At 36.5% G+C, this 14,121-nt stretch overlaps 2 protein-coding genes across 4 annotated transcripts in view; both read right to left on the bottom strand.

The window, feature by feature from the left end:
• Best2 (bestrophin 2) overlaps window positions 1–6,575 on the bottom strand; it is a 36,955-nt gene extending 30,380 nt beyond the window's left edge. Inside the window, exon 1 of the mRNA XM_065493787.1 lies at window positions 6,381–6,575. Within this exon, the coding sequence (XP_065349859.1) occupies window positions 6,381–6,451 (71 nt within the window). The 5' untranslated portion in view covers window positions 6,452–6,575. The remainder of the gene's footprint in view (window positions 1–6,380) is intronic.
• A 4,329-nt stretch (window positions 6,576–10,904) lies between these two features.
• Window positions 10,905–14,121, bottom strand: part of LOC135944909 (rho guanine nucleotide exchange factor 3-like) — a 47,833-nt gene continuing 44,616 nt past the window's right edge. For all 3 annotated transcript variants that reach the window (XM_065492138.1, XM_065492141.1, XM_065492139.1), the window contains exons 6-7: window positions 13,558–13,986; window positions 10,905–12,395 (exon numbers count right to left, since the gene is read on the bottom strand). In XM_065492138.1, the coding sequence (XP_065348210.1) occupies window positions 12,136–12,395; window positions 13,558–13,986 (689 nt within the window). In that variant the 3' untranslated portion in view covers window positions 10,905–12,135. The remainder of the gene's footprint in view (window positions 12,396–13,557; window positions 13,987–14,121) is intronic.

Raw genomic sequence — 14,121 nt, 5'->3', positions numbered from 1 at the left:
GTAAATTTAAAAAAAACTTAGTCAAATATAGTTATAGTATAATATGTGTAATGATTTATAATTAAAATAAAATATCTACAATAATTTGAGTGCTTTTTTATGTAAATTTAAATGATACATTTAATATTTATTTTTCTAAGTAAATTTTCAGAAAACTGCATGAGTAGAAACCCTTATATAAGTATACAAAATTAAACAAATATATATCTAAATGCTCTGCATTGTGAATATTTTTGAAGTAAAAAATGCATTAATGATATCAAGGTAAAAATTTAATTAACTGAATCTCTGATACTGACTATTGTCCAGTAAATTGCATTATCGAATACAAATTGCCAGTCGAAAAGCATTGCACCAGAGCAACGCCCATATGCACAATTCTCCTTATTTGCTTGATGCATGACTCTGATTTGTGACAGGCCGAGTTCATTCGACCGCAACCAGATCAAAAATGGCAAAAGTTACATCTGCTCTCGTCGGAGCCGTGAGTGAGATCTTTCCACGCGTCAGCAAAGCCACAAACGACGACCCATATTTTAAGAGCACCAATTGCGTATTATTTATGCTATAGTCAGTCAGCAGCTTATGTAGAATAAAATGCTCGAGTTCCCTGGACTTTTTTCTCTCCGCATTACGCCTCTCACTCTCAAGAAAATCGTCTGATACTTCGTTTTGCAAGCGGTTCATGTTTGTGTGCACTCAGTTCGTGACAACAATTAAAACATTCCAATTCTTTAACGCAGGATTCCGGGAAAGAAGGCTTGGTCAAGGAATTGGCCCAAAATCCATAAAAAAATTGCAAAATTAGTTACGTAATATTTTCAAGAATGTTTATTCAAATTTAATTCATCAGCATTTACGTTTTTGCTTTTTCCCCGTGAAATTGGCACGACGGTTCTTTCCCATTGCGAAAAAATGATTGTTTCGAGGCAGAGTTCAAATATTGTAAATATGCTAAAATGACATCTTAAATTTAATAAGCCAGCTGGCTAATTATAATTTTTTCTGCGCTGTTTCTGCACTTTGCAAAACAGGTTTTCTGCCAATGATCATGAGAATCAAGGGAATTTAATTTTCTTTGCATGGCACCTGTTGTTCTTGCACAGTTATTTTCTAGTTTTCCTTCTGGATGGTTTGCATCACAGCTCTTCTATCGAAAGTAGATAGAGTTATTATGCAAACAAAGTCGCGGTTTCGCATAAAAAATCCGCAATTGACCGCTAAACTTGGTGCTCATATGTGCAGTGTGCACGTAAAAAGCAAAGCACCTTTGTTCCGGCTTCTTTCGCGATTTCATCATTGCTTGGACAAGATGGCAGTTTGTTAGAGAGGCTCCTCTCATTGCTGCGCATTTGCTCTCAGTGAAATTTTTTGCCTGATATTTGCACAATAAAGCCGCAGCTGATGGCGAGAAAAACAGCTTTCGCAAAAGCCCTCGATTGCTAAAAAATAAAAGACACACGTATTATTTAAGAGAATCGGCCTTGAATCGAAAAAGGTTTGCCAAGTATGAAAAAGGGTGAAATGAAATATAACTCCTTAAATGATGTCATAAGCTAAAATACTGCAATATCGTTTAGTATCTTCGCGGGTAAAAGGGTAAGGAAAGGTGGGCGTTCTCGTTTTTACAGCACACAATGAGACCATTCTCTTGTAATTGGCTGCTTTTGTTTCAGTCTGTCCAGACTCATGGCGATAGAAAGCAATAAAATGCTACGACTGCAATAAGTGTTTGAAAAGTATCTCAAATTGAAAGCAGCACAAGTACCACAGTTTCAGCCGAAGGAGAGCAAAATATATAGAAATTTTGCAATTTTGTAGTGTTTCCTTATTCCAAGTCACGAATGAATAGCAAGTTTTAAATTAACAAGAGTAAAAAATTTTAATTTTATCATATCTCCCAGCTAAATTTTCACTAGATGTAATTGAAAGCGTTTTTAGCCAGAAAATACCCGCATTTATTCCTGTATGAGCGACGCTGAGTATAGTGCTTCCTATTAAGCAAATATTTATGCAAAATCGGATCCATTTAAACACGCATCAGGAGACAACTTTAAGTGATTCACAAACAAGAACGACGATCGTTCAGTATTTTACACACAAAGTCCTTATAATGTTTTTTTTTTATTTTTCTTTGAAGAGTTTCATGCGCCAAACACGGAAGATATACTCTCAAAATTCTGGGGTTATTTACATTAGACCGTGGCTAATTGCCACGTCTCATGACTCATGATTCAAGATTATCATGTCGTGATCTTGGCAATTCTTCTTTGTACAAATTGAAAAACCTTCATTCTCAGCATAATGAATTATTATATTAATTAGTTTCAGAAGCAGTGAAGTAATTTATTTTTCTTGTAAGATTTTTCCTCAACTCTTTCTCGGAATATATAGGCCGCGCTCGCTGAAATTATTCGCAAACGGGTTTTGCACTCAGCAATATTATTACATATGAGGATTTAAGTTACAGTTAATTTCCAGAAATGTGCTATAAATAATATTTCGATAGGGACAGGTTCGTCCCTTCGGTTTGGTCGAGCAAACCCATCATCTTTTCTGAGAAGAGTGGAAGGCATCCCTTGTGAAATAACCCGGACATTTGACATCATTAAATTTAGGCGTATGAATCAGCGAAATGTACCTCGACTTTCCCACTCGTATAGAAATGTCGATTTCATAACAACCCAATAATTTTCCTCGTTGGATTTTTCTCTTGATCTGCACGAAGGCCGGCTCGGGTAAGCTTTCCTCCTTTTTAATTTGAGCACGATAACTTCAATCTCACTCCTTTCTGACGCAATACCATGGATCATTAATTACATTATTAGGTCTCTGCTTCTTCCATGATGTATCATATTTTTATAACATAACTGTCTCTGTTTGGGTATAGCAGGAAAATAAAGTGAAACAATGGAACTTGCCCATAATATCTACCTGTGGATCTTCAATTTTATGGCATTTGGAAAAATCTCCTTCGTATACACTCTGATAATAGCCTGAAGAAACTTGCTGATGGAGATACAAAAAAACTGACTCATATATATATCCAGTGCTTGCTTTATTTTCTCATGGCGTTTTCGGAAGCGGTCAAGCAAGAATGTGGGCTCACATGTGCATTTATTTAACGCGAGAGGGAATTCCCCACAGAATCTCGCCCTTGACTTTGCTTTTTTACGCCGGGATATTGGGTAAATTCGTCTCGCCGTGATTATTGGACGCGGCGAAAAGCACCGTTTCCCATCTGTCTGAATAAGGGAATCGGAGTGACACGTTCATGTGACGAAAAAAGCATTTGCAGTTCATCTTAAAAGCACTTTTATCACAATCTACACAAAATCTATGCCAACCTCCAAACCTGTTTCTGAAGGCGCGCTTCAAAACGAGTGAAATGGAAACTTCCTGTGTGATTTTTAATGAAGTTGTGGCCATTCACGAGGTCTCTGAGTGTTTGAGCATGAAAGTTGTTAAAATTAAAGCGCTTGTAAATCAGGAATCTACGCATTGGTGAAGCACATTTGAAATCCCGCGTCGTAAAATTATTTGGAAATGTACAATTGCAAGCTGCTCTTAAATTGCGAAGCTTCTCGAAAGAAAAAATAGGAAGGAATGCTACTCCGTCGCTCGCAATTAAAGCAATTATTTTTTTAGCAAAGGAAGCACTTATATTCCAACTGTGCATTCCGTATCATTTGGGCTGCGGTGACAAAGACAGATATTTTGGCACTTTAATTGTAATTGTCCGCTCGCGTGGTCTTGAAATTGAGGAAAGGATTTTTAATAACCGGAACCGTTGAACAAGAAATCATTTTTATGGACCAAAGTTTTCTTCCGCAACATACATATTTTCGGGTGGAAATTTTTGCATATGATTAAAGAGAAATTTAATTTGAAAAACTTTCACGGTAAATTGTAATGAATTTTCTTAAAGTTTGACGTCCCTCTACAGAGTATCTTCCTGTGAAAGAGAAGAGTAATTGAAAGAAATACACCCGCAGGAAATTTTCGTCCTGGTTTTCATTTTCGCGCAGAGTTAGACCTTTATTTCTTTCGATATATGCTATGTCCCGCCTTAGCAGAATTAATTATATTTCTTAAGTTAAAACTTTCGATAATTTCGGCAAAACGTTTAGTTTAAATTCACCCCTCCACTCAAAATCAAATCAGCCATCGCTAATTTTAGATTTTACTGTTGCAATAAATGTAAAAATGTTGGTCCGTTGTCAAGCCAAAAGGAGTTAAGCGGCTGGACTGAAATTCAAATGTGCGCATTGGTCGCTATGTCGTGCAGCTGAAAAGCACTGCTACTCACCTCAATGGTTTACTTGCGAGAACAATACAGTTATTAAAGCGGAAACACTGGACGTAAATTAGGTAGCTCTCCGGTAACTGATCGATCGATTATGCCAGTCTCTTTGCAGTCGGCCAAGCTCAAAATACGCGTAACAACGTATAAATAATAACCGATGACCAGCATGCAAAGTGGAGTCGAATGCAGTCACCTGGCAACTTGACCGGGAAATCATTATATAAATGGCTCTTTATTATAGAAACGTGATTCTAGCGATCTGATTTGTGGAATAATACAATCAAAGTGGCTTAAAATTAATATTAAATAGCTCGATGCGTCATAATGAACGATTCCTTGGTCGTGTAGGCTATTAAAAGTAAACTCGTATAGTTCATTTTCTGCTTTGTAATAAAAATTTTATTTTGTTTATACTTTTTTCTTCTTGGCAAAACTAACCTCGTTTATCAACTAGCACGTAATTATAAAAATAATTGAGATGAAAGCTTTGAAAATCTGTTTGTTTTTTAACTACAAAAAATAGCTTGAATAAAATCTGCTTGCAGCTCAGAAACATATTATCTACTTGTGGGGCAAAATCCGCGACTTTGTTGTGTTTTTGCTCAACAAGTACATGCACAAACATTGGAAATCGGTGTTTGATTAGTATTATATTGTGTCGCGGGAGTGCGTAAGGTTAATGAATTCACGCGCATGACCAGATAAAGGTCGCACGAAAACGACAAACAGAATTGCGTGCGCATTTGGAAGCCAAAGCACGCTTGGCTGAGAAAAAGGCTTTTCCTCGTTTTGTTCTCGTCGCCTTCACATACTGAGACCAACAATTTTAATTTCATTAATTAATAAACCTCCAAACAAAGAAACTAAACAAATAAACACAGACGGTTATTTTTAATTCGGTTTGAATTCATTTTATTTATACTATTGTTTCTTATTGTAAGTCATTAAATTTTTTATATATAGCTTCAAAAAATCATAACTGTGTAGTTGTCTACTAAAACGAGGAGAGGAAAATGCGAGGTAGACAGCGGAGAGATAGCCATGACTTGTTGCTAGTTCTCGTTACTCTGTTGCAGAAAAGCCTCGCTTTATCAAACGGCAAAGGTTATATTATTTTCGCTCTCATCAGCAGACGCATTTCTGCACCGTTTGCGTGTTTAATATAACACTGCCGTGGCAAAACAAAGAAGTCCAAAACAGGAAAACCTCAAAACAGTTGGCAGAAGATGTGACGAGATGAAACAAACAAACAAGTTGTTTGCAAAGTCGCGCGGCCTGCGTATGGAAAAAGAATGGCGACTTTTAATCTGTTTGATTGAGTTCGATTACCGTTTACACTTGAAGTAGGTACATTCTTTAGATGGCCGCAGTCTCTAGAGAGACTTCAATGATTGCAATAGCGTTCGTTACTGTGCAAAAGAGACTCTGCCCATTTGATGCTAAGGTGGCCTTACAATTGACGGAAATGACCTTCAATAATTAAGGAGCTTTTGTTTTTCTCGACATAAAAAAATTGTGCTGTTTTAAGACATGAAATGGCTACTATTATAATTGCAAAATTATTTCAGTTTGAAATTTTCAAGAAGTTTCCGATTTTCAATTCAACCATTAGAGGAATAAACCTGTAAAGCACGGCTGTAATTTAACAATCTCAGGTTAATTAGATGCCATCTTGATTCATCGGCACTCGAAAATAAGCTAGTCATGTTTTTATGAATGTTAGTTCCTTCGTGATGCAGTTAATTTAAGTTCTCAATTTACAGCAATCCTCTTTATTGCATCGTAAATTTAAAATTACTACGTCCCATAAATTTTCAGAAAAAGCGTTGCTGTTGTCAAAACCTCCAACTGAGTTAAATTAATTTAGTTTATTCAGGAATATATTTAATTTGACTTCTGTAGACTATCTATTTTTACTTTCAATCGATTGCAAATAAAATAATCTATTTTTTCATATGCCTCCAATAAAAATCAAAGTAGCATCAAGTCATAAACATAAAGTTTGTTAGTAAATTTTGCTTTTATGTTTTTGGAGCAAAAAAAGACGCGAGCGTCCTAGGTAGTTGGTACTCACTTGAGAAGAATCCGCCAGAAGCATCCAAAACGAGAGCCATTGGCCACTTCGCACGAGTAGGACACAGTCATGTTGGCCGACGGAGGGTCACACTTGTCGGCCGGCGGCCACTCAGGTGGATCTTCTGCAAGTGGAGGCAAATGCGGCGACCTGCACCACCACACTCACTCGACCGACTGTCAGGAGAGCTTGAATCCGCGGCCAGGCCCCGACTCCCCTCTTTCTTTCTTTTTCTCTCTCTCTCTCTCTTTAGCTTGCTCGCCTGTCGTCTGATTGCGGGCTGCGGACCTGCCGAGTACACAATATGTGCACGCCGAGTACCTGCCGCCGGCCGGAATCGCTTTCAGCTGTGGCAATGAGTCACAGGGCTCGCGCTCGGGGGATGCTCGCTCGCGATGACCTCGAGGTCAAAGCCGGCTGGGCGGAGAATCCAAGCGCGCCAGCAGCATTTCCGAAAACTTCACCTTGATGAGCGAGTTATGAGTCTGGAAGCTTCGGCTATTGTCCTCACAATCAGTATTATGTAACTGTCAACTTGCCGGACATCATACAAATAATTGGAGTTAAAACATTTTCCCGTTAAGGGACCGCGTTTCTTAAAATTGCAGCTCTTTTTTTTGGTTGCGTGGAATGAACACCCAGATTTAAAATAATACAACAAAGTACATGAAAATTTTGCAATGGTTATTTTGCTTCAAGCAGATTAGAATTCAAGAATTTAATCATTTTCATTCCAAACATGAAACAATATTTTCTCTATTTTCTGTCATAAAAAAGACCCCGGTGCAGAGGCAATGGCACGACCTTCTCCTTTTCGGGACTGGGCTTCCTCCTATGAGGCCCATGTTATTCGTTCGCGATGTTATTGGAACGCGGAGTTTTCGCGAGTTGTTCGCTATCAGGGGCTCACCCATCTCGCAAGGGCGATTGACCAATTAATAATGTTACATGCAGAAACTAGGTATAAAAACGCGTGTCAAATAATCAAAAAGTGCTTCATTGGTGCATTTTATTTTTAAAAAAATGTATTTATGAATCAGCAGGGCATCCATCCCTTTTATCCCAGAAAAAAATCAACAAATTAAACAAATAAAAATTGTAAGGAAAACGAGGGGGAAGTCGTCAAATCAGTCGGTCAACTCAGAAATTGCGGATAAAGACATGTTTAATTTTATTGTTTGATTAGTGCACCAGAGTTCTCGTTTAAACTCAAACTTTTGATTTATTTTAAAATTGTATTAAAAAATTGTGTGATGCATTTCTTTAGTAAACATTTGAGTACAACTAGGTATCATCATACTTGCTAAAGTCAAACTAATATCTGTTTTTTCACAACTCAGCAAGTGACAATAGCTTGCTCTCTTATCGCTACTTATAAAATATGAATTTGTTTTTAGAAAGTTAATTAGGCAGAATTTTTGTAAAGCGAAATTTATTAATTTAGATAATTTATTTTTTAATAGCGTACAACTATTACAAAAAAACTAGCAAAATGTGGAGCTCTTTGGACAATATTCAATTAAAAACAAATATATTCTGGAAAATATTTATGATAACATGACAAAGCCGCTAAATAAAAATAGCTTTTGTTATCTGTAATCTTACTTACTCCTATATACTGGTCAAGAAATTTATGTAAAAAATCAATCTTCATTCTAAGACAAATTTATTTAGCTGAATAATTTTGAACGTGGTTAAATTAAATACCCTCATTATTACTTTAATATCGTTGATGCAATTTATAAAAAATATTTAATCCTTAGATATTAAATAACTCTCTTCATAATGTAAATCAGTTTTGTAATCTATTATTTGATTGTTAACTTATTCTTTTTTCAAAACTTCATCAAATTTATGTCAACGTTTCATTAACAAGCAGTTCTCTGAATGGCCTGGATTATAAAATGTAAATAAGAAATGCTGAAGGTCATAAAAAGTAAGATCATATTTTACGCAGAGAAATGACGGATTACTTCCTCATTGGAGATAAGTTACTTACTTTGTTTTACGCAAGCTGCTATATTTAATTTTTCGTCAAAAAAATCCTATTATAGGTCTATTTGAAAGAAATTCATGTGCAAGCTATAACTTAAAACAGTAAAGAATAAGAAGAAGAGGTAAAAAGTGATTCAGTATATTTATGCATTTAAAGCACTACTTGAACGAGAGGGAAGTTGAATTTTCGCTAAATTGGTTCAAGGATCGAGGCTGAAGGGAAAAGCTCGCGCGTTCGAAAACGTGCCTGTCCAAGTCACCGTGCGTCCAATACAATTCATTCCCCGGCGCGAGGTGCAAATGAGTGCCAAGTTCCGAGATGAGGAAAGGTGAGGGCGATATTTTATTGAACGGATTTATATACACACATTATTTGCCAACATGGACATTCCGATACAACGGCGATCGATCTGCTGAATTTTAACTCGCGCACGCGGCCGAGCAAGGTAAAGGTCGATAGTAAAATCGGTTGAACTTGAGGTCACCAATGTGTGCTTGGATAGCAGATATCCGCTTCGCCGAAAATGTATCCCAGCTCCAGGCTGGTTTATTCTGGTGCAAAAATATCCGGAAACGATGAGATTGGACTATTCTATCTGATTCTCTTATAAGTTTGCAAAATATTATCTTATCAAACGAATTACAGTTAAAACGCCTCAGAACCATTCTGTATATATAGCAGTCTGGATATTTGTACGATTTATACCAAAAAATGTGTCGCAAAGTTCTGCTCAAGGATATTAAAACTCAACGTGGCATGTCTTTGGGAACAATTATATTTTTTGCAATGATTTCAAATTAATTGAGCCTCGAAATGAAATTCTTTTTCCTGCAGAAAAAATAAGTAAGGACATCAAGCAGGTGCAGATAACAGGTTGTTTTAGTTTATTTTTCTCCTGCTTGCAGGATACAGAATATATATCAAACATATTATAAAGGTCTTTCCGATTCCATAAAAAATTCCATCAACACAGAGAGTGTGTTGCTGTGAAGCATTCCTTCAGGATCATAGATGATCACCTGCAGACGTTATATCTTTTAATTAAACTGATTGAAATTACAGGACCAAACAATAGATGTGGACTACACTGATTTTTAATTTACCATTCATGGCACTTTTTTAGTAAAGAATGTTCAAACAAACACATTAAATAAATCAATTAAATTAAAATTTCTCCTCCGGTCATCCAATCCTATATTTTTAAACACGATAAAATATTCAATAATATTTTTTCCATTGTCAGTTAAAAAAATCATGCTTCTCCTTATAGCATTAGAGACGTCACAGTGTCTAGATCAAAACGAAAGGAATAAATACACAATTGAATTTCAGTTAATACTTCATGTGAACTTGTGGCACGAACAACATTCTTCAATTATTTCACACAACGGCGATAGTGCATCATGCACAATTCATCTTCCATTGAGAGATTTAGCACTCAAATCTGCATTCCTAAACCATAGAGCCGAGGCAACAAGCTTTCAACAGGTCTTGTTGAGTTATCTGATAAATTTACGGCCTCAACCACCGCTTAATTCATTCTCGGTTCTTGGTAGAGGCGGCGAGTATAAAAATAAACAACACTTTTTTTACGAAGTTATGTGAACAGCGGCAGGAAAGAGAACGAGCCAAGCCATTGGCATTCTGCTTCAATGTATTGTGATGCTTACACAATTGATTACGAAATTAATTACCTTAGCAGAATTTTAACGTGCCCAACTGTAAACTTTGAATATTAATTATTGGTCGGGGGTATGCACAATATCCGATGGCTGAATATGTTTTAATTATTTGTAGAAGCAGATAAAGAAAATGTCATCTGATGAACCGCTAACTGGTCAATAATTCAAATTAATTTTAATTTCTGCCATATTATGCTAACCAAAAAAGCGATGGTCTAAATTTCATATAAATTCGAAGTGATGGACGCTCTACCGTTTTATACAGATTTTAGTCTCATAAATTAATTTTTAAAACAACCCGAGAGCTAAAAACATATATCTTAATTTGAAAGCCTATATTTTATTCCGTGAGGAAGAAACAATTCACATTATGCGATGGAGCTTTACTGAACGAATAAAGAAATTTTTTATCTATCTTTGAAACCCTTGTGTGGAGTGAGTACTCTTTTCCACACAGCGTGAGGCGGATAAAAATATCGCGAATTGCATAACACCGTAGAAAGGTGAACACAATATTTCCTCGTTCATCAGGAATAAATAAAGTGACGTGCGGCTTCAAAGGTTCGCTGTCACCTCCATTCAAGGCCCAAAACGTGCATACATAAATGCGACATTAAAAGTGGCACAATTTTCCGCGCGCGACCAAACAAACAAAAAGGCTTTCCAAACGGACGAGGCTGGGCTCCTGCCAATGATTGTGCTCGAAGGTTTTGTTGTGTGCGCTGCCCCCAGAGCCCCGCAGACGCCGATTAGACTTGACTCTTTGCAAATATTCGCATCCATTTTCCTCATTACAGATTAATTGACTGTTGTGACTGGGTGAAAAATTAAAAGGAAAAGAGGGAGTTAAGAAAAAGGAGTTTTATTTGTTGTTGTACGACTGATTCATATATATAATAATCTATTGCAGAGAAAAATATGTAATTGCTATTTGATAATCTTGGCACTGAGCATTTTTAGCATTATTATAATACACAGATACTTAAATACAACCTTCCAAATCAAAATGTCCAAAGACATTTCAACAGCTGGCCAAATTATAACAAAACTAGAAACGCAAAAGTACACAGAATGCCTACTAGAAAATGAACAAGAGTAAATCTACACCATTGCCGAAAGATGAAGAATCAAGTTTAAGACAGTGATTTCCAAGAGACGAATAATAATAATATGTATTTTATATGTACAAATTAAATTCAATAAGACAAACAATGCACAACTACTAAACAGAAAGACTTGAGGGAGTTTGATGGTGCTTCTATGAACGCACTAGAAACAACGTGACAAGAAAATTAAAATGTTTCACTCAAATGAAAAATTCAACCAAGAGGCAAGAAGAGTTTGATTTGCAAACCAAATAATGGTCCTCCTCTCAGGAGCATACATAAAATTTCTAGCCTGTGATGGCCAAGGTCAGTGCCAATCGCGCAGACAAAGCTTCAAAATCTTGACTTTGCGTGACTAAGTTGGACTATGAATGGTATTCAATTTTGAAGCACAAAATTATCCCGCAATGAATTGATATGTAATACAATAAATTATTGAAAATAATATACTGGGATATGGCGTATTCTGTTTTATGCATCAGGTAAACCAGACGATGGAGTTGCTTGACTTTAATAAAAAAATCTAAACAAATTACAGCTTCCCCATTCTATTTGATTAGTTTTAATTTGCTGATGGTCATCAATTCATACAACCAAACAAAGATGAAATTTAATTTCACTGCTAATAGAATCTCAGACCAATCCTTCTTCATGTCGCGTTTGATTGTTCAATTCACAAAGATATTATGCAATTTATTCTCATAGTGATGAGTAACTGTCAAATCTATAGCAAATAGGGAATTTTGCTTAATAAAAAAAGTTGCTGTCTGATCAAGTTCACTTTTGAACGTTTGTCTCCACTGCAGAGAAAAACAACCTCACTGAATACAATTAGAATCGCAGTATTGTCTTTTACCGAGAGCAACGACAATTATTAACATACAATGCGCACTGCAATTAGGCCCATCCCATGTTTCTTTGCGAAATCTGACGCCTCGAAACTGAACGACCCCGTGCTCCATTTCGTTGTTTTACTTGAGCGGCGAAGAAGGCATCAGGGCTTGGTCGCTGATGCTGCGGCGGTGCGTTTGGATGCTACGCCTCTTGGCTGGCTCTGCCAGGGGTGCGGCCAGCGGCCGCTGCGTGGCCGTGTTTTGGCTCAGCAGGGTCGACTGCATCACCTGCTTGATGTTATCCATCCACCGCTTTTTCGAGTGTTCGTCCAATGCGGAGAACACGTGGCTCACGTTTGCGGAAGAATCGGCAGAGCTCACTTTGAAGCATCGATTTGCTGCAACATAAGAGTTTTGGGGTTTCAACGTGGATCAATTTCCGTTTGGAATTAAATATTAAATAACTCATGAACTATTAATTTTTAAGAAAATTCAAATTATCTACTTGCGTTCCAAATTTCCTGAGAAAATTGCTTTAAATTTAAAAAAAAAATTATAAATACTTTTTAATTTCATAGCGATACATATTTCATCAATTTAACTGCATGTTGAGATTGGAAATCTTCGTTGTAATACACTATTATAATACAAATTTTGATGCCCCTTAAACATAAGATATCCTTCATTTATATAAATATTTGGAATACCCATTAAATTCTGGATTTAACTCGTTTAAATCAATATCATGTCTGATATTTATTGAAAAGAGCCGATTTTTTAACACATTACCCAATCTAGAGGGAATCACTAATAAAGACTTAAAAGAGCAGTGTTTGGAAAATTGAAAATTTATAACCAGGCATTGGTAAAGACCATTGAATACCAGAGTTTTCCATCTTGCATATCGATATATTTCTGACTTTAACTTGTACTATATATTATGTACCATATTTGTATTAAGACTAGATGAGAATAAACAAGAAGTATTGTTATAGGTAATTGGTACTTTGCAATTGGAAAAAATCCTACTTCGTATTTTTAATTGTATATTATTTGCTGCTAAGATTCTAGTTTGTACCACTACTTGACATTGGCCTGTACAAAATTTGTTGTAAGGTGGGGGAGTGAGATTTACATGAGATTGATTTAAATTGAAATTTTAGAATATAAATTTTGATCTTCCGGTTTCTGCTTTCCATCAAACTCACATTTTTTGCTCCCTGCCAAGTTTTCATTATTTATTTAAATTATTGTATTTTTACCACACTTCAATTCAATTAAGCTCTGGTTTTTGGAAAGTTTTATCTATTTTATCAAGGATTAAATGGCTAACGTTTACACTTAATTTTTTTATTTGTTCGCTCTTAGCCAGTAATAACAGTCAACTGTTGGGAAATATGGATTTTGCAGTCAATTTTGAAAACAAATTTTAACAGATTGTGATTTAAATAAATATGTTAGGCATAGCATTGACTTAAAAACCTAATTAAATCATTTTAGCCTTGAAGAAAGTAAAATTCACGACTGACAATGAGATAATATTAAATGTGGATGACTTACTGTTTCTACTGCTCCTAAGCGGTTCCATCTCGTCCGTTTCCAGCTCAGTGGCTGGAATGAGCGGCCAGAGGACAGTCAGCTTATCTGACTGCTTGTTGGCCCTTGTGACCAAGAAGCCGACGTCAAAGAGCAGACAGTGCATCTTGGAGCTGCGGTGGTCTCTCAAGTCACCCTCACACAAGACTGCGGTGGCCGTCTGCAACGCCTCAATCGAGACTTCAGGGTTTTTCAGCTCGGGGCTCCAGACGAGACGAGATAACGTGTGCTTGCATTCAGCCTCGCCCATCGTTTTGTTCGCCTTTTTCAGCAACGAGTTCAGCATCGGCAGTACCTGTGGTAGGATCTGGCTGTCTGGGTGCGTCGCCGGAGTGTGCCTCAGTATCTCACCGATCAAAATCGGGTACTTGACGACTCGGTTGCGAGGTATATCTAGAAGAGTTTGGTTTAGGTTAGAGAAAAAAATATTTTCCAACTAATTGATGTTGTACCATAAATTATAACAATAAAGATTAACCCAATTCTATCCAGATTAAAAGTAGTACAGCAATACTATTTTTCAAATAA

The sequence above is a fragment of the Cloeon dipterum genome, chromosome X, assembly GCF_949628265.1.
Source record: "Cloeon dipterum chromosome X, ieCloDipt1.1, whole genome shotgun sequence".
In the NCBI taxonomy this organism is placed as follows: domain Eukaryota; kingdom Metazoa; phylum Arthropoda; class Insecta; order Ephemeroptera; family Baetidae; genus Cloeon; species Cloeon dipterum.
Note: the sequence above shows the minus strand (reverse complement) of the source record. Positions and strands in the feature narration are given on the sequence as shown.